This window comes from Nyctereutes procyonoides, unplaced genomic scaffold (genome assembly GCF_905146905.1).
Source record: "Nyctereutes procyonoides isolate TBG_1078 unplaced genomic scaffold, NYPRO_anot_genome, whole genome shotgun sequence".
Lineage (NCBI taxonomy): Eukaryota > Metazoa > Chordata > Mammalia > Carnivora > Canidae > Nyctereutes > Nyctereutes procyonoides.
In genome coordinates this window covers 19,999,246-20,017,026 of record NW_026575052.1, presented here as the reverse complement: position 1 = coordinate 20,017,026, position 17,781 = coordinate 19,999,246, and the positions used below count along the sequence as shown (strand labels likewise).

General features: G+C 54.6%; 1 protein-coding gene across 7 annotated transcripts in view; it reads left to right on the top strand.

Annotated features, from left to right (window-relative positions):
- Positions 1–17,781, top strand: part of ZNF423 (zinc finger protein 423) — a 334,130-nt gene that overhangs the window by 162,089 nt on the left and 154,260 nt on the right. The window contains exon 1 of one of the 7 annotated variants that reach the window (XM_055332688.1): positions 6,296–6,625. The exons of 5 other annotated variants lie outside the window; for them this stretch is intronic. In XM_055332688.1, the coding sequence (XP_055188663.1) occupies positions 6,493–6,625 (133 nt within the window). In that variant the 5' untranslated portion in view covers positions 6,296–6,492. Of the gene's footprint in view, positions 1–6,295; positions 6,626–7,650; positions 7,707–17,781 lie in introns of those variants that run through there. One more of the 7 variants, XM_055332692.1, reaches the window with a different exon arrangement.

Genomic DNA, 17,781 nt, shown 5'->3' with positions numbered 1-17,781 from the left:
AACTAGCTGTTTCTCCGTCGTTTTGCTGAATGCATTGCTAAACTCGTGTAGGTTAAAAGTGCACCCAGTAGAACTCCCATTATATCTACATTTATCTGCTGTTATCTATCAACTGCAATAATTTCCAGTCTCCTGTTAGCTGCCTCTTTTTGCCTTTGCCCTTGCTATTTCCTCTGCCCTGAATGTTCTCTCTACCTTCCCCTTGACTTTTCATTTTTTACCATAAATTAAGACCTAGCATAAGACGCCTCTGCCTCCTCGTGTCCTGCATAAACCAGCCAGAACTGAGCATTCTGGGCCTGATGGGGACCCTTGTGTGGTCCCGCCATGGTCTGCCTTGGTTCGTGCTCTTTTCGTAGCTTCCTCTAGAGAATAAGGAGGCAGAGTCCTGGCTCTCGCCTTCTTGGCCACACGCAGTGCCCAGAACTTGGTGGATTTGGGATTTGCAGCCAAGGCAGGAAGCAGAGTGTGTGCCTGCCTCTGTGCGTAGGCATGTGCTACACACACACACACACACACACACACACACACACACACATTTTGGCCCATCAGCCTGATGCACTTGTCTCATTGGGTTTCTGGAAAAAAGGCGCCTGCTTTGATTTTAATTAGAAGTCAGAGCAGTTACTGAATGGGCCAGCACTGCTGCTGGAGGTTTTTCTTAACGCTGGGGTTCTCCTTAATAAGTGCTCTCGGTCCAGGGTGGCGCCTGTTGGGGCTGGACACTGCCTCATGCTGGTGGGAGTGATTTAGTATCCACAAAATTATGTAATTGTTTGGTAAAGGGGCATCGGGATTTTGCCTATGCGGCTATCTTTCCCCGCAGTTAAGAAAACCTGGTGAGGAAAAGACGTCGGAGATGACCAGGAGTACACCTGAGGAGCTGTGGGAAAGTTTCCCACATCTTTTGGACAAGACAGCGTCCCAGCCCTCTGGGAGCCCACCTGGGAGCCCTGGCCTCTGACAGATGAGCTTATCTGTGCCTGTTCTCCCAGACTGGGGATGTGTTGAGCACATTTGTTGGGGGTAAAATGATCTGTGTACACTGTGTCAAGTGAGGAGTAGTTACCTGGGCATCAGGGTGGAGCAGGGAGCCTAACCTGCTGGTGCGAATCCACCCCTGGGTTTCTGGGCTCCAGAAAGGGCGCAGACAGGTGTGGTGATGCCACACCTGGGTCCTTGTGGCCTCCAGGTAGGGCGCCTCCTGGTGGGGGTTGGCCTGAACACCGTCTTCATGGTGGGGTGGGCTGTGGATGTGCTGGGGACATACACAGGTGTTTCTTCAGGAAGCTTGTGAACTGCGGTTCTGTACTTTGATCAACTACAGGACACTCTGGGGTGGAGCGCACAGTCCCTGAGGCTGGACGGCCACGGGGCCCCCACAGACGTGCTGTGACTATAGAGAAATTTCTTCCTAACTTCTTTTTGCCTCATCTTCCTCTTCTGGAAAGCAGGAGGAGCACCAGTACCTCCCCGTCGCTGACGGTCACTGGGAAGATTAAAGAGGCAGTATAGGTCCTTACGTCCCTTATTGACAATTCTGAATTTCAGAAAGTGTGAAACCTGATTTATTTTTTTCTTTGTTTGTCTTCGGTAGCTCATTTGGCAGCAAAATTTGACCTGGCTTGATGGGAAGCTATTTATAGTCTTTCTTTAAGTCAGGTTGGTGAATATCTCTGTGTTTTGCTGCTGACATATCAACATGCTTGATTGCTTCTGAGGTGTTCCCAGATACTCAGGAAATGCACTATGTTATCTTTCTAGAATCTGAAAAAGTCTGAATTCTGGAACACATCAGGTTTCGAGGGTTTAGGGCAGGGGTTATGGACTGGCCCATGCAAGGTGTGTGGGGTGACTCCCACGGTCATGCTCAGGAGTCGTCAGGGTAGAGCTGGCCTTCAGCCCCACCAAACTGCCTTTTCCTTCCTTCCTCTTGCTCTTGGCTGTGCAGGGTGGGGCCCTTCATTCGATTTTGAGCTGTCCTGGCACGGCATGTGCATGCAGGCATACCCCACTGGTGCCCGTCCTCCTGGGCAGGAGGGGGTGCTCCATAGCAGGTTGATTTGTGCTTGGGACATGGAGGAAGGGCCAATGTCTGGCCCAGCCCTGAGGTATCAGCCTTGGGATTCGATGCCTGTGGTGTGTCTGTTTCCGAGGTGGCCGCTGCCAGGTCTGTAGCTTCCTGCAAGGGCCAGAAGCCACACTTTGTCCTTCTGCCTTGCCGGGGGGCAGTCATGGTCGTGTTGGAGGGATACGGTGCATGCTGGTGCATGCTGACACCGTTTCTCTGGCCTTCCTGGTCGTGGGAATCTTGGTGGCCCGGACACCATCTTCCAGAGGGTCTGGGGGGTGTGGAACTATATATGTCTGCAAAGGAAGCCAATTAGGAAAATTGGAGGGGAGCCTCCAATTTATTTATATATTACTTTTTGGATCCCACCCCCCACCCTGCTCCCCCGGTAAGACCTCTCTTTTGAGATGCTTCCCTCTGAGTGTTTCTGGCATGACTGTCTAAGGGAACTGCACACTCATCCAGGCAGTGCCTCTGTCTCTGTCCTCTAGGATCGATTGCATTCATACCACACCAACTTTTTAAAAAAGATGCTTTAAATAAATGTCTTTTGCCTCAAGCTAGCGTTTTAGCTAGCTGTACTTTATCTTTTCTGTTTGGGTTGTAAAACTCTGCAATTAAGAAAGTCCCCACCTCAGATCAATTGAAGCCTATGTTAGCTCAGAAGGAGGCAGCGTGCCGCTTCACTTGGTTTCCTGGCTTGTGGGGCCGAGGGAGCTGGAGCACTTGGGGAAACTGAGTCTCAGACAGAGGAGTGCCCTTGTCAGGGACGGCACAGGGGCAGGAGTCAGGCAGGACTGGAATCTGGGGTTCTGGACTCTGTCCCTGGGCCTCCCAAAGGCCTCTCATGAAGCCTCTCGGCAGACAGTTGGAAAGGTAGGGACAGGTAGCCCCTGGTGGCCTGTGAAGTGGGCAGACCCTCCCTGCCACTACTGTTCCTGGGTCAGGGCCCTGTGGGGTCTGCTGCCTCGCCGGACCCACTGCTGGAGCTTGACAAGCACAGGCGCAGTCGGCTTTCTGTTCGAGGAGCCGTTTTCTTTTCCTGTCTGTGATCTGTGGATGTCTACGCTGGTGTCTCACAAAAGCAGGTTTGTGAGGGTTGGAGGCTGGGGAGACACCAATGTCAGCCAGTCAACAACACCTGCTTTGCCCTGTGTGCCGTGTCTGGTGGCCGCACCTCTGCATGGTGCTGAGAATGGAGGCACTGCCCGGCTGGGGCAACCCCTGCCTGCATCCTGGGGCTCCCACTGTTGGGGGGCAAGGGGGCATCTAGTGCCAGGGTGAGCAGATTCCTTTGCGAGCCCACCCTGCCACCTGCCACCCCATGACACCAGCCCAGGCTCCTCAGCTCTCTGAGCCTTGGTTTCCCTGCCTGTGGCTTGGGGATAACCACTGCACTTAGCAGGGTGTTGCGGTGAAAATCAGAGTAGGCGTTTGGAGGGTGTTGTCAGACTGGGTCAGAAACCTTCTGGAGGTTCCCATCATCCTGGTCAGTTGCTCTTATACCTGTTTAATTTCTTTGATTTAATTTTTCTAATTCCCCTTGTTTGTACTAGGTATTCGGGTCGGGTAAGAAATCGAAAGCTACAAAACGACTAGCTGTCATCTGGTTGTGTCACCGACCCTCTGTGTGACCTCCTCTTGGGCCTCGGTGCCCACATGGACAACCAGCGACAGCACGAACTTTTATGCAGTCTGCTGTGCCCTGGGCAGTGTTCTGTGAGGCTGCTCTTGCTTCCCATTGGACAGAGGGGAGGTGCAGGCTCGGAGCTAGTGAGTGGTGGAGCCAGGATTTGAACCCAGCCTGGCTTGCTTCCCTGTGGGGCTGAGCCCCGGGGATGGCTCCGGTTTAGATACCTGGCAGGTGGACTGACCCGGAGTCCGTGGGGGGTGGGGGTGGAGGGAGGGGGGTCAACACTGGCAGTGAGGCCCGGGAGTGGCCACTGGCTCCTGTTCACCCTGGCATCGTGCACCCCTCCCCTGTTGCCCCCCACCCCCCAGCCCCCCTTCCTTGGCCTTTTGCTCCCCGCTCCTCAATTGCCCTAATGACTTAGCCCAGGTGGCAAGTTGCGTGGAAAAAGTTCTCCAGGGAAATAAGCGTCCTTGCTACCAGCCTGGGCCTCAGGTGTGCACACAGCGGCCCTCCCTGGGGGTCTGGTGAGCTGCGCCTCCCCCGCTCCCAGCTGTTAGCCAGGAACTGGAGAGCCCCATGTATTGTGTGTATTGTGTGCCTGTGTGTGGTGTGTGTGCCTGTGCCTGCGTGTCACGGTGCGTATGGAACTGCGCGCGTGTAACTGGGCTTGGCATGTGACCGCACGAACCGTACGTGTCTGTAACTCTGAGTGTGCGAGTGTGACCATGGTGTGCGTGTGCGTCCGTGTGTCTAGGTGTGCGGGAGGCTGGTGGTGCCAGCGAGGGGCTGGGGGCAGGGGCTGCAGCAGTGTATGGCGTGACCTTCTTTGCCGGTGAGAACGGGCTTTGTAGAACAGAGTCACACACATGTTTAGATAATTAGAACAAAAGCCAAAAGAACAATTGCTGTCAAAGGGATGAAGCTGGGAGGTGGGGGCCCGCCAGGATCTGGGGGGTCGAGTTCTGGCTCCCCCGTTCTCTGCGGCCTTCACTGCGTTTTGATCGCGCTATTTAGAAAATCCCTTTGTTGTAGGATAAACTGACATTGGCTGGCGAGTTTCTGCTGTGAAGTTCGCTGTGTTCTGGGGCCCACTCGGGACGGCCAGGCCATGAGGAGCTGATTAAATGAGCTAATTTTCATTTGTACAGTGGTTACAGATGCAGAGGCCTTTCCATGCCCTTTTCCTGAGGTTTTATTTATTTATTAAATTTTTTTTCTTTTCTGGAAAGAGACCTTCAGGACTCCCTTTTCTCTTCCCATCCCCCCTCCCTCCCTTAAAAATAAACATCTGAAAACATTTTTAACAAGGACTTGGGCTGGGCAAGCCAGGCTCCAGCATGGGCGTTGTGGCTAGAGGTGCCATTGCGCCGCCCCCCCCCCCCCCCCCGATTCTGTGAGCTGGGGTGGGGCTGCTGCTGAGCGTGAGATGCTGGGTGAGGAGACTCGGCAGAGGGCAGAGGTTTGCTAGAAGCAGCCACAGACCCCAGTCCCGGCTGCCTCGGGCCTTTGCACGTGCTGTGCTGCTGCTTGGCCCTCTCTTTGCGTCTTTACTTCGTTTCCTTGGCTGATTCTAGAGGTCGCTCATTCTAAAGAGCCCCATTCCCCGGCTGGCACATGGGCTTCTCCAGTCACAGCAAGGACCACAGACGCAGGACGTCTGCCTCCCACACGAGGCCTGTGGGGCCAGAGCAGGGCCTGCCTGTTCCCCTCACACCCCCAGCTCCAAAGTACCTGGTGGGTCAGAAGCTTGGCATCCACTTCTGTTGGACAATCTAATGAACGAATGAGTGAATGACTGGATGATGTCTACACTCACTGAACTCTCCTAGACCCCAGGCTCTTGATGTCAGGACCCAAATCCTCCAGTTGTCAGCTGTAATCGTGGGTCCCTGGGTCACCTCCTCAATCCCACCCCTAATCTCTCTTCTTCACTGATGGTCAGCGAGGATTCAGTGTTGAGGGCTGGATCCCCAAAAGCAACATGGTTCATGCTGGGAACTTGCTCTCCTGGCCTCACATGAGCCTGAGCCCCAGGCCAGGATGCAGCTCTGGTCCCTGCTGGAAATCTGACTGAAGGCCCTGTGGAGGGAGGGGTTGGGGGGTTGCTCTGTGAGTTGGCTTTTTCCAGCACTTACAGGCAAGCAGGCCTTGGGGGATAATGTGCCAACAATGCGGGGTGCTCGGAGCACGAGCAGGAGGTCCTGTGTGGCTGCCTCCCGTTGCCACCCCCCAATCTTGCCTCAGCCGCCTGGGTCCCCCTCCCCGCTCTTTCCCTTTTCACACCACCTTTGGCTGGGTTGGGGCACCTTTTAGAGAGCAGCAGGGTTTTCCCCGGAGCTGTGCAGTGGCTGTGGTCCGGCCAGTTTCCGAGGCCTGGTTTCCATTTGCCGAAAGCTCCTTCCCACAGACAGCACCCCACCCACCCCACCCAGGGGCCTCCGGAGGGCTGTCCCCCACCCTGTCCTGGCAGCCCCGGAGCGTCTCTGTGTGCCTTCTCTAACCCCGACATCGGGGACAGGCTGAGGAGCTGTGCAGCCCCGGGGCCCCCTCTCCGCAAACATCCCAGAGCTGGCAGGGGGAGTCAGAGCTTCCCCGGCGCCCCTGGGGCCTGGGGCCCTCAACTGGGTCAACATCTGGCCGAGTGGCCGAGCCTCTGGCCTCCGCTGCCTCCTCCTCCCCACCCTCCCCGAGGCCCTTCCTCTCCCCACTTGCTGGATGCTCCGCCAAGCGCCGCGGCGGGAGCCGCACTCTGTCGACCCATCCTTTCCCGGCTGAGGCCAGGGTGGGGATGCGGCCCGGGGCTGAGGTCACCGTGGGGCAGTGGGAAGCTCCTCTCCAGCCTCGGCTGCCCCACCGCTGGGTGCCGGGAACGAGGGCAGCCACCGACTTGTCCCGGGGTGCCCCGGTGAGCAGGGGGAGAGGTAAGCGGAGGGGCGGGGTTACGGGGGAAGAATGAGTAAAACAGGCCGCCCGTGTCTGCACTGACCGCCAAGAGTCCCATTAGAGGCTCCAGCTCGGTGGGAAGCGGAATGTTTGCTCTGAGTGGAATCTAATCCAGAAGGAAGGAAACTTTTCCTGGGGCGGGAGAGGAGAAGTGAGGGCCTAGGAGGCATGGGCGGTGGGGTATCCGATCGTGGGGATGGGGGCTCCTCCGGGAGCACTCTGATTTCTGGGTCGGGCTCTGGGTTCCCTGCTCTTCCTTCTGTCTTCTCCCCAGCCTCTAGCCCGCTGGCCTCCTGGCCTCTCTGTCTCCTGTGAGTCCTGGCTTGTATCCCCGACGTTTGGCCTGCGTGCCCCTTGGGCTGGTGCGACCCCGAGTGCCTGCTTGGCCCCTAGGTGGCCTCCGACCCTCAGGCCTGCGCCTCTTCGTCTGCACCGTAGTTTCTGGCCAGGAGCGGGGCGGCTGCTGGAGGGCCGGCTCCCGGGCCCAGCCTTGCCACCCACAAAGCCAGCATGGCCCCGAGCCATCACCTCCCAGGCTCTGGTCTTGTCTCCAACACAGAGATGACTTGCCAAGAGCACAGGGAGACAGGTCTCTGGACTATTGATCCCCAGACCATAATTCCTGCTGGTTCCGTGGGGCCCCGTGGGGCGGAGCGGGGGGCCTCGGTGGTGAGCGGGCGTGTGTCGTGGCCAGCCACTTGTTCTTCTCGGGAAGGAACTGGTGAGTTTCTTTCTGTTTATGTCGTAACCAGGCTACCGAGGTGGCAAACGGGTTCTGCAGTTACACAGCGTTTCAGAAGCAAATTGATAGGATAACGTGTTATTATTGGCTACTGGGTTAATAGCTATTTTGGCAGGAGTACCAATCCTGCGTGGCGTTGCTGGCACGGGTGTGAGAATGGCGCCATGGGGTAGAGGGGAATGGTGGGTGCGTTTTGCACAGAGCGGCAGCCTGGGGGGGCCCCCAGGGGCAGTGCCTTCCTGGAGGATGCTCAGCCCCGGTTAGCTGTCGCCAAAACCAAGATCAGAGAGGTTGAGAGACCAGCATCGGGTCGCACAGTGAGTCAATGTGGGGTTGGACTTTAGGTCCCCGTGGGAATGAATAGTAGCTTGGCCAGTGATCTCCGAGGGCAGGACAAGTGCCTTCACTCTGAGCATCATGTTGGCATCTCGGAAAATAGAGATTTGGAACGTACCCAAGTTAGCCTGCTCGAGCTTCAGGGCTTTTGCTCCTGCTGGTCCCTTGCCTGGAATGCTCTCGCTCTAGAGTCCACCTTGGCTTGCTTCCTTGCTTGCTTCAGGGCTCTGCTCAGGTATCACCTTGTCGCCCGTCCAGAGTGGCACCTCACCCATCCCGCCCCACATTTCTTCACGGTGGCACCTGACTTACTAGAGATGATTTATTGCTTTCATACCAGTCTCCTTTCATTACACCGAGGGCTCTCCGAGGGCAAGGGCTTTGTTATGCTTACTGCCCTGTCCCCAGAGCCCGGAACAGGGCTGGTAGTATGGGCACCTGGAAATAGTTGTTGAAGGAAAAAAACCAATGTAAATTGCAGTGTCATCTAAAACAATGGCTGCCACGTAAAGGATGACTGTTTCTCTCTCCTCTCGGAGGACAGTGGGTGTTGGGGGAGCCTGTCATTCCTGTCCCTCAGAGGTGGGCAGCAGTCCTCCCTTAGGACTCATGTGGGCGTCACTTCTTCCTGCTAAGGAAGCTTAGAAGGGAAGGAGTTTCCCCACTACCAGAAGGGACCCCACCTTTCTGCAGAGGGGATTTCAGTCCTGGGTGCGGAGATGGATCGTGTCCCCTTGAAGGCTTTTCTATTTTTGGGCTTTGGGATGAGCTCAGTGCTAAGCTAGCGGGGTCGGCTTTCTCTATCACAGGACATTAGTGGCTTTTGTTCCAGACCCGGGGAATGGTGGTGTGAGGACCTGGGAAATTAAGGATGCTTTTGGGAAGGGTGAACGAGGAGTGGGAAGTAGGGCTCGCCGAGTGTGGGGAGCCCTGGGGTGAGCCAGGGGTCTTCCTAGCAGCCTTAGCTCTTGTGCCCCAGGTCTGGAAGTGACATGCAGTGAGCCGTTCATTGAGTTATTTCCCGTGCACCTGGCACTGGGCCAAAGTGCTTAACCTGGATTATCCGATGTAATCCTCACCACAACCAGAGGAGGCTGAGAGAAGTTCGGGAACATATTCTGAGGTCACACAGCTGGTCAGTGGTGGAGCTGAGATGTGAACCCAGGCTCTCGGTTCTGGAGCATTCCCAGATGTGGTCCTGATGCTCCTGGAGTGCAAGCTCCATGCGTGGGGCTTTGCTGGATGTGTTCACTGCCCCAGCATGTGGAGAGAGCCTGGCACTGAATAGGTGCTCAGTAAATATTTGGAGAATGAGTGAATGAATGCAGGGAGTTTCCTAAGATGAATGGGGAGTGATCACTTAGAACTGTTGGCCTCTTTGGGCAGCAGGAGAGGACAAATCCAGGGCAATGGTGGCTGGGAAGGCGTGACACCCACTCGTGCCTGGCTGTTCTGACTTCCTCCCAGAAGAACTTAAGAGGGGGCCTGCATAGCTGTGTGTTCCTAGTGGGAGGGCATGCTTGTTCGTGGGTGTTGGGTGATTAGTGGGAAAGTCTCGGAGGTCCCTGGTAGGGAAGACACGCACGCACATTCATACATGTGTGGGCATGTGTGTGGATGCTTGCGCCACCCCACCCCCCACCCCCAGTCACACTGTTGAGTCTGTACCTTCAAGTACATAGAACTCAGCCTACTATCTTATTAAACCTAGTCATTTGTTCTGCTCTGGTCTGGTCTATTTAAGGAGCCCCCCACCCCCACCCCACCCCACCCCCACCCCAGTTCTTCCCTCCCCTCTACTCTACTCCTGGTGTCTCTTTTGTTTTAAGGCCCTTTCTGCAGGGGTTCAGGCAGAGGCAGGGGAACTGAGCTCTGCCTCCATCCCTACACTACCTGTGCCTCCCTGTACCCTTGCTCTCTCTCCGCTTCCAAGAGGTTCCTCCAAGTTAGAGAATGACCAGAGTGTGCCACACTCAAGACTGGACTGATTGCATTCTGTCACGGTGTTGGGACTCTTGGGGACCCCTGGACAGACTCTGCAGGGGGCAGCCCCTCTGGGCCAGGTGGCCAAGCTAGCAGTCAATCTCATTAACTCCTTGGCTTCCAGCTGGAACCTCTACCTCACCAACCCCTGGCTTCCACCTGACAGGAGTCTCCTGGAGTAGTTCCTAGTTCTTCCTCCTCCTTCGTTTTCTTAAAGATTTTATGTATGTATGTATTTGTAGAATGAGCGGGGTGGGGAGGGGCAGAGGGAGAGGGAGAGAAAGATCGCAAGCAGACTGCACTAAGTGTGGAGCCTGACACGGGGCTCGATCTCATGAACCTGAGACCGTGACCTGAGCCAAAATCAAGAGTCAGACGCTTAATCAACTGAGCTACCCAGGTGTCCCTCCTTGCACCTTCTTTGTTTTTTTTTTTTATTGTTTATTTATGATAGTCATACAGAGAGAGAGAGAGAGAGAGAGGCAGAGACACAGGCAGAGGGAGAAGCAGGCTCCATGCACCGGGAGCCCGATGTGGGATTCGATCCCGGGTCTCCAGGGGCCAAAGGCAGGCCCCAAACCGCTGCGCCACCCAGGGATCCCTTGCACCTTCTTTGTGATTAGCTTTATCATCCATCCATCCATCCATCCATCCATCCATCCTCGTCTGTCCATTCATCATTCATTTATTCACGCCATGATTACCAAGTGCTTCTTCTAGGCTAAGACCTGGAATGCACTCTTTCATCCATTCATTCATTATTCACCCATCCAGCAGATAGTTGTCATCCCAGCAGATAGTTGTCACCAGGCACCTTGTGGGGGCTCCCAGAGATCCAGAAATATGAGGCTTTTTAGAGTTGTCTCCCCATTTCTAAGCCAAGAGCACTGGTTGGGAAGCCCTAATATCCTTGGAAGATGAACAATGGTGTGAGAAGTGCTGTTCAGACATAGTGCTGGGTGGAGGAGTAAGGGGATCAGCCCATTCATAGCCTGCACTCAGCAGGGTGACCTGGCTAAAACTCTTGTCATTGGTTCGTTCCCTCATGGGACTCACTCTGTGCCTGGCACTGACATGAGCTGGTACCCAGCCCTGCTGGAGACAGTGGCCCCTAGCAGGAAGTGGGTCTAGCATCACCCTCAGGGATGCTGTTCACCTGAGTTGAGCCCGAGCTGTATTCCCCCTTTCTGGATGGCCCTGGGAGGAGGATGTCATGCGCACAGGATGATACACTGTGTTTGGGATCCTGGTGATGGATCACTTTCCATCAGGGTGGTCTCTCTCAGTTTATACTTCTGTATTATGTCAATCTTCTCAGCATCTGTGTGTGTGTGTGTGTGTGTGTGTGTGTGTGTGTGTGTGTGGTAGGGCTGTGGGATTCCCATAAATCCAGCGATAAGATGGATGAATCAAGCAGGTAGATCCTGCTGGCTCTGCAGGATTCTCCTTGGAGCAAGTCCCCTCCTCAGATGTCAAGGGGCTTAGTGTCCCCCACATGCACAGTGAATGGTTAGCTGGGCAGTCCTGAGGTCTGTTTTAGCAGGTTGAGGTAATGTGTCTCAGGGTCCTCATCTGTAAAATGTGTCTAGTGAAAGAACTATATGTGGTTTAAATCGATTAATACAAGCAAAACATTTATGACCAACAACTAAAAAATTTTTTTAAAGATTTCAATTATTTCAGAGAGGGAGAGCGAGTGAGCACACAAGCATGAGTGGGGTCAGGAGGGGCAGAGGGAGAAGCAGACTCCTTGCTGAGCAGGGAGCCCCATGTGGGGCTCGACTCCAGGACCCCAGGATCATGACCTAAGCTGAAGGCAGCTGCTTAACTAACTGAGCCACCCAGGTGCCTGTATGACCAACAATTTAAGTAACTAACTAAATAATTAACAAGAAAATTAGCATAGCACATAGTAAGTGCTAAGTGAATATAGTTTATGAAGATGATTTTCAAGTCTGTGTATGAGGCTTGTAGGCACAGCATGGGGCCAGATGAAGGCCTGGTTACTGCATGAGAGGAGGTGGTGGCCCATTCAGTCTGAGAATGCGGGGGCAGGGGCAGAGGATGGTAAAGGGGTGCCTAGGCAGTTGTCAGTGATGCTGAGAAGGGACGAGGGGACCATGCACCCTAGTTGTGATATCTGGCACTTGAGCTGTGCTGTCCACACTTGGCCACAGCCACCTGTGTGGGGCGTGGAGCTGACATGCTGGCCCTACAATGTGGGGGGTGGGGGGGACGCTCTTTTTTCTCCCTGTGGTCCTGGGCCGGGTGGCTGCTGCACCTCTGGAGCCTTTCCTGGGATTTTCAGGTTGCTTTAATCTGTCTCCAGCACAGGCGGGGCTGGGGCAGCCTTCAGATATTGAGGCTCAGTAGCTCAGAAACAAAGCCCATGATGGCAATTTTTCTGGAGGCTGAAACATGAAAATCCAGGGAAAATTGAAATTTTTCTCTGCTGAGTCGTAGATTTGGATGAGTATAAAGGGTGAGTGGGACTTGCAGAGGGGCTGTATCGCTGGCACCAGCGAGGATCCTAGGGCTTCCCCTCCCTGCGGGGATCAGTCCACTTCTGTCCCGACGGCTGCCTCTGGCTGGGCGCTGTGCTGGGCACACATGGCCGGGAAGGGGTACCACCAGTCCTGAGGCTCTCAGCTCGATGGGAGAGATGGGCCCACTGGGAGCTGCCGTCATGAGTGAGGCATGGGCTTTAACAGGGGCCCCACAGTGAGGCCCCGGGCCACTTCTGGGGATATACAGCCTGACTTCAGGCAGTTCCAGCAATTTCTTTTATTTTTTATTTTAAAAAATTTTTTAGTAATTATATTTATTTTGATGGACATCACAAAAATTTCAATACCCATGATTTCATCAAGACAGTTATTCAGGATTACTCTCGGGTAGGTAGTATGCTTAGGTCCAAGGCAAGTGAAGGACAAGCTAACAGTGCCAGGCATGGGTCTTGAAGGGGCCTCCCAGTGACCTGAGTGTGGCAAGCCTGGGTGAGGGGCACAGAGTGGGTGGAGGGACTGCATGGACTCAGCTTCTGGAGGCACCTCCCTGCCCCACGGTAAGCATCACAGAATGCAGAGCCCAAGGCCAGGACTTAGGTCCAGGTACTGTGATGGCGCAGTGCTCCCAGGAGGTGATTGTGAGGGGCAGAGAGAGTGAGGTGGGGCACGGGAATGCTCTGTACCAGGGAGTGTCCAGGTCACCACTGCGGACCACAGTGGTGATCTGGACCACTGGGAGCTCCCCTGGGAGCTCCATGTGTGTGGGGGATGCCACGGGCTCCGGTCCCCCTTCTGTTGAGGGCCACCCTGGGGGGGGGCGGACATTAGGTCCCTGCCCTTGGGCTGAGCAGGAGTGAGCTGGAGATCTGGCGTAGGAGCTTGAGGTGACCTTCCAGCCTGGGGCTCCAACCATCCATTGTGACTGCGGAGGCAACCGGGGTGCCAGGCTGTGCTGCCACAGCAAGCCCCATCATCCCTCCAACCCTCAGCGTCCTCCTCTGTAAAATGGAGCCAAGCTCATAACTGTGTCTTGGAGGTGCCGAGAGGGTACCTGGACCTGTTGGTATGAGAGTGGGTGCTTTGGACGGGGGTTCTCTGTCCTCCCAGATGCCGGGAGGCCCCTCACTTCTCCAGTGCTGGGGGCTGACCCCTTGGGCTGGGCCTCAGATGGATCTCACTGAACTTTGGCAGCAGGTCTGCGCTTCTAGGTCAGACAGCGTGCATGCCTTGTCCATGGAGGTGTCTGGGCTGAGAACGCAGACACGGTCCAGACGTCTTCTGGGGACTCTTGCTGGGCATCCAGCCTGGGTTCTGAGGGAAGCTGTCTCCATGGGGGGAATGTTTGTGCTCCTGAGCCGGTGTCACCCACTCTGTTTCGGTCCCGCAGGCAGGATGATTCACGCACATGCATCCCACAGACTCTGAGGTCAGGGGACCCATATTCAAAGCCCAGCCCAGCTGTTTCTGACCTGTCCGGACAGGTTAATGAATCTCTGTAAGCCTCGTTTTTGTCATCTGCAAAATGGGCTTGACAATAACGACTTGTGAGGCTATGTGAATATTGAATGAGACAACGTGGCATGGAGCAAATACTCGAGAAATGTTTAGCGCATAACTGATGTCGTTTGTTACCCAATTTTATGTGCACATGCAGCATATAGGTACATATATAAGGCGCAACATACATATCAATTACTTTTCAGTGTCTTCTCTAAGCTCCGAGTTCTCAGTTGGAGGCACCACGTGGTTTTCTCTGATACTGGGTTTTGTGAAAATTGTAATTGGAATCTGATCATCTGTTCATTTACTTGCTCACTGAGTACTTCCTGTGTCCACACTTGCAGTGAGAAAGTCACATATCCAGCTGCATTCTGTAGAGGAGGCAAGGGGAGCCCACGGCCAAGGGTTTTCCCAAGGTCATATTGTGGCGGTGAGGGTGGGACAGGGCTGGAAGCAGCCCCAGAACTAAGGTGCTGGCCCAGTGCTGGTCCGGCCCCGCTATATGAGGGGCCCCGGGCCAGGCTCTTGGGCTTTGCTGCCCTCTGCCTGGGGCCAGCCATACCTGGAGGAGACCGTGGCAGCCCCTGTATTGTGAGTTCCGATTCTCTTCAGGCTTCCTCAGGGTGCACTGAATTGCAGAGACCTCCTGAACCGGGCTTGGGCCCTGCCCACATGCCCCGACCGTGACCTCCCCCTGGTACCTGCCTGGGTTGCTGGGAGAGCTGAGTGGTGGTCTCTGGGGACCCGGGGCAAGGCCTGAGGGTGGAGGGCTGCGAGGCGGGGCCTGCTGTAGCAGCAGCTCCCAAGACAGGTGTTTTCCCAGCTGCAACTCCCATGTACTTTCTCTCATACCTGCTCCCTGAGGAGCGGAGGCTGGGTTCACCGTGACATCCCCAGGGCCCTGGGGACCCGGCTCCCTCGGTGCAGACATGGGACATGGCGCACCTGGCCTGGTGCAGACTATGCCAGGACTGGGGGCCCAGCCCGGGCTGCTCAAGCCCATGACGTAGAGCCTCAGGAAAGCCCCGGATGTGGGCATTATGGGGAGGAGAGAACGGGGTGGACGTTTGACTACCCACACTTCGCCTGATCAGTTTCTACCTGGTGCCCTATCAGAAGGGTTTGCTGTGGACGTGGCAAATGGGGCCCAAGTTGAGAGCCCTTTGTTTAGGGCCCCTGGCTAACTGGAGGTGCTGGTAGGAGGGAGGGAAGCAAAGACACTTGGAGACCTAGAGACTTGCCCTGGATCAGGTGAACAGAAGCCCCCTGTCCCGGGGCCACCTTGTTCACCCGCTTGGCCTTCAGGGCTTCAACAGCACGCACTCTGAGAGGGAAAACCACATGGGCTTGAGTCTGGGCGAACCCCGGAGTGACCATGTGATGAAGGCTTTCACATTCACTTTGACACTGGGGGTGTCAGCCTTTAGTCCTTCGCAGGCCGCTGTCATGATTTTTGTGAGATTTGAGTGTTCCCGGTGCTGGGATTTACCTAGTATTTAATGTTGGGTCAGGTTCTGTTTTCCTGCTTAAATTTATTCATTGATTTAATTCTGCAAATAGATAAGCAATATCCTTTGCTGTAAGTAGACAGTAACTTTATTTTTTAATTTTAAAAAATATTTTATTTATTTATTCATGAGAGACACACAGACAGAAGCAGAGACACAGGCAGAGGGAGAAACAGGCTCCCCACAGGGATCCCAGGCCCTGGGATCATGCCCTGAGCCAAAGGCAGGTGCTCAACCACTGAGCCACCCAGGCATCCCCTGGACAGTCACTTTAAAAGTAAATTAACAACACACTTAAGGAAGAAGCCCTACACTCATACTGTACCAGCCAGAAACTGTGAGGTCTTAAAAATGCTGAGCCTGGGGTTTGTTCTCCCCTTGCTGGAACGTTAGAAGTTAGATGGCCACCCTGGCTGCCCCCTAAAATCATCATGGGTCCCAGCAATGGGGCATTTCCCATGTTTTGGGGAACATGGATCAGTGGAGATCCTACTTCTTCCACCAAACCCAATTTGTGTGGCTCCTGCCTCCCAACCTGGCACCTCCTCTGTGCTCACCCTTTCCTGGTCCCGTCCAGGACTGAGGCGTCTGGCCCCCACTGGCCTTCCCTGAGGGAAAGCTCCCTACAGCCCTACAGATAAGCATGGGCTGTGTGTTCTCGCCTACACCCTGCAGACCCCAGGTGTACTGCATTGCTTTCTTCTTAGGCTCCAGCCAGCATACACCAGAAAATGAGGGCTTGTTAGCCACACAGGTGACTCCCGCTGGGATACCTAACAGGTTGGATCTGGGTGAACTGCAACCAGGGGAGGGCGGTCTTGATGAGCATTTTGGCCCAAAGTCTCAGAGGCCGGGCGCGGCATGATCTCCGGTAACAGTGGGTGGCTTTGATGGTTTTCTGGAGAAATGTAGGGATAATCCCAGACTCCCTCCATTAACTGCTGTGAAACTCAGGGTACTTGTGCTGAGTCTCAAGTATCTGATCTGTAAAATGGGAGAAATCATGGTGTTCACCATATAGAGTGGAGGTGAGGATTTAATGATGAGGTAAAGTTTACAAAGAGCTTGGCACCATGCCCGACACACACAGAGGGCTCTGCAGTTGTTGGCTGAAAGGTGGGGCTGGGACATGGCCAGTGGGAGGTAATACCAATCGAAAGTTCAAAGAGTGACTCTGTGGGATCGTATCCCAGGCTGGAAAGCTTGCTAGGGACATGGGGGGGTGTCCCAAGGACTCAAGAATTAGCAGTGATACCAAGAGCCAAATTCAGGGTGAAAAATGGCCCAAAGGCAGTGCCCTGAGGTCAGAGAGAGGTAGTAATGGTGACAGAGGGAATCAGGAAGGGCTCCCTGGAGGCAGTGTCGTGAAGGACGAGCCTGTTGCCGAGGACAGAGCAGGCTTGGTGAAACAGTATGCGTTACTCACCTCCCCCCACACAAAAGAGAAAGAACACCCGTTCCCTTTCAGAGCCTCAGACGGAGACCCCGCTCTGGATGCCTCGTGCCCTTTCCTCTGAAGTTGGCAGAGGAGATGGCCAAGCCTTCTCAGAAGCATCGGGGACTTCCAAACCGTAGCTCTGACTTCTGCAGCTGAAACGTGGGGAAGGGAAAGAATGCTATCCAAACAAGCTTAATCCCAATCAAAGGATTATTTTCTTACAGCAAAAGCTTCACCTATACTTAATAGTTTTAAATTGTTCCGGGTACCAATTAGACTTTTAATTTTGCTGTTCCCTCCGGCGGCTGGAGGATGTGTGTGGCTTGCGTTTAATCAGAGCTGATTTTTTTTTTTTTAAGTGGTGGTTCCGGGGGAGGGGAGGAGATGAGGCTAGTGTTTCGGGGTTTCCTCCTGGTCCTTCCAGGGCCCGTGTATCGGGCGCCTCCCGAATTGGGGGTTCTGTGTCGGGGCAGCTGTGGATGTCTCCAGAGCGCCGAACCAAAGTCCCCTCCCGCCAGCCCGAAGGCAGGCCAGGGCTCTGCTGTGGCGGTCCTGCTTGGAGAATCCAACGCCGAGTTAAATATATGGATTATCCCCCAATTTCTGCAGCAATAGGGTGAGTTATTATTGATTCACAGAGCACGACAAAACATCGCTGCATGAATTAGCAAGCAGCTGTTTCTAATTTGAGTTTAGAACGGTACACAGAGGAACTTGTTTCTCTGTTCACTCCTTTCATTTATAATGAATTTTAATCACCGCTACAGGTGAGAAAAATGTAGAAACAAGCTTGTATCTTGTGGAAGAAACAAAGGAGAGACAGATGCTAACAGATTTCCAGTCTGTGATAAAAGGGATGTTTTGGTACACTTTACATGTAATTAGAGCGCAGCTGTTTCCAGTCCCGGGTCCACGAACGCGGCCGAATGTGGGCTCTGCCGATCTCCAAAGGGAGTAAAGAAAAACAGTGATTCAACCCCGAAAGCATTTTGCTTTCTCTCGAGTCGAGCAGTGAGCCCTTGCTCTGGCCCTTGGCGGTGCTGTTCCGTGGAAGCTCTCGGAGGTGACTTCACACGACGCTGTCTCCCCGCCCGGGGCGGCGGGCGAAGCCGGGGTGCGC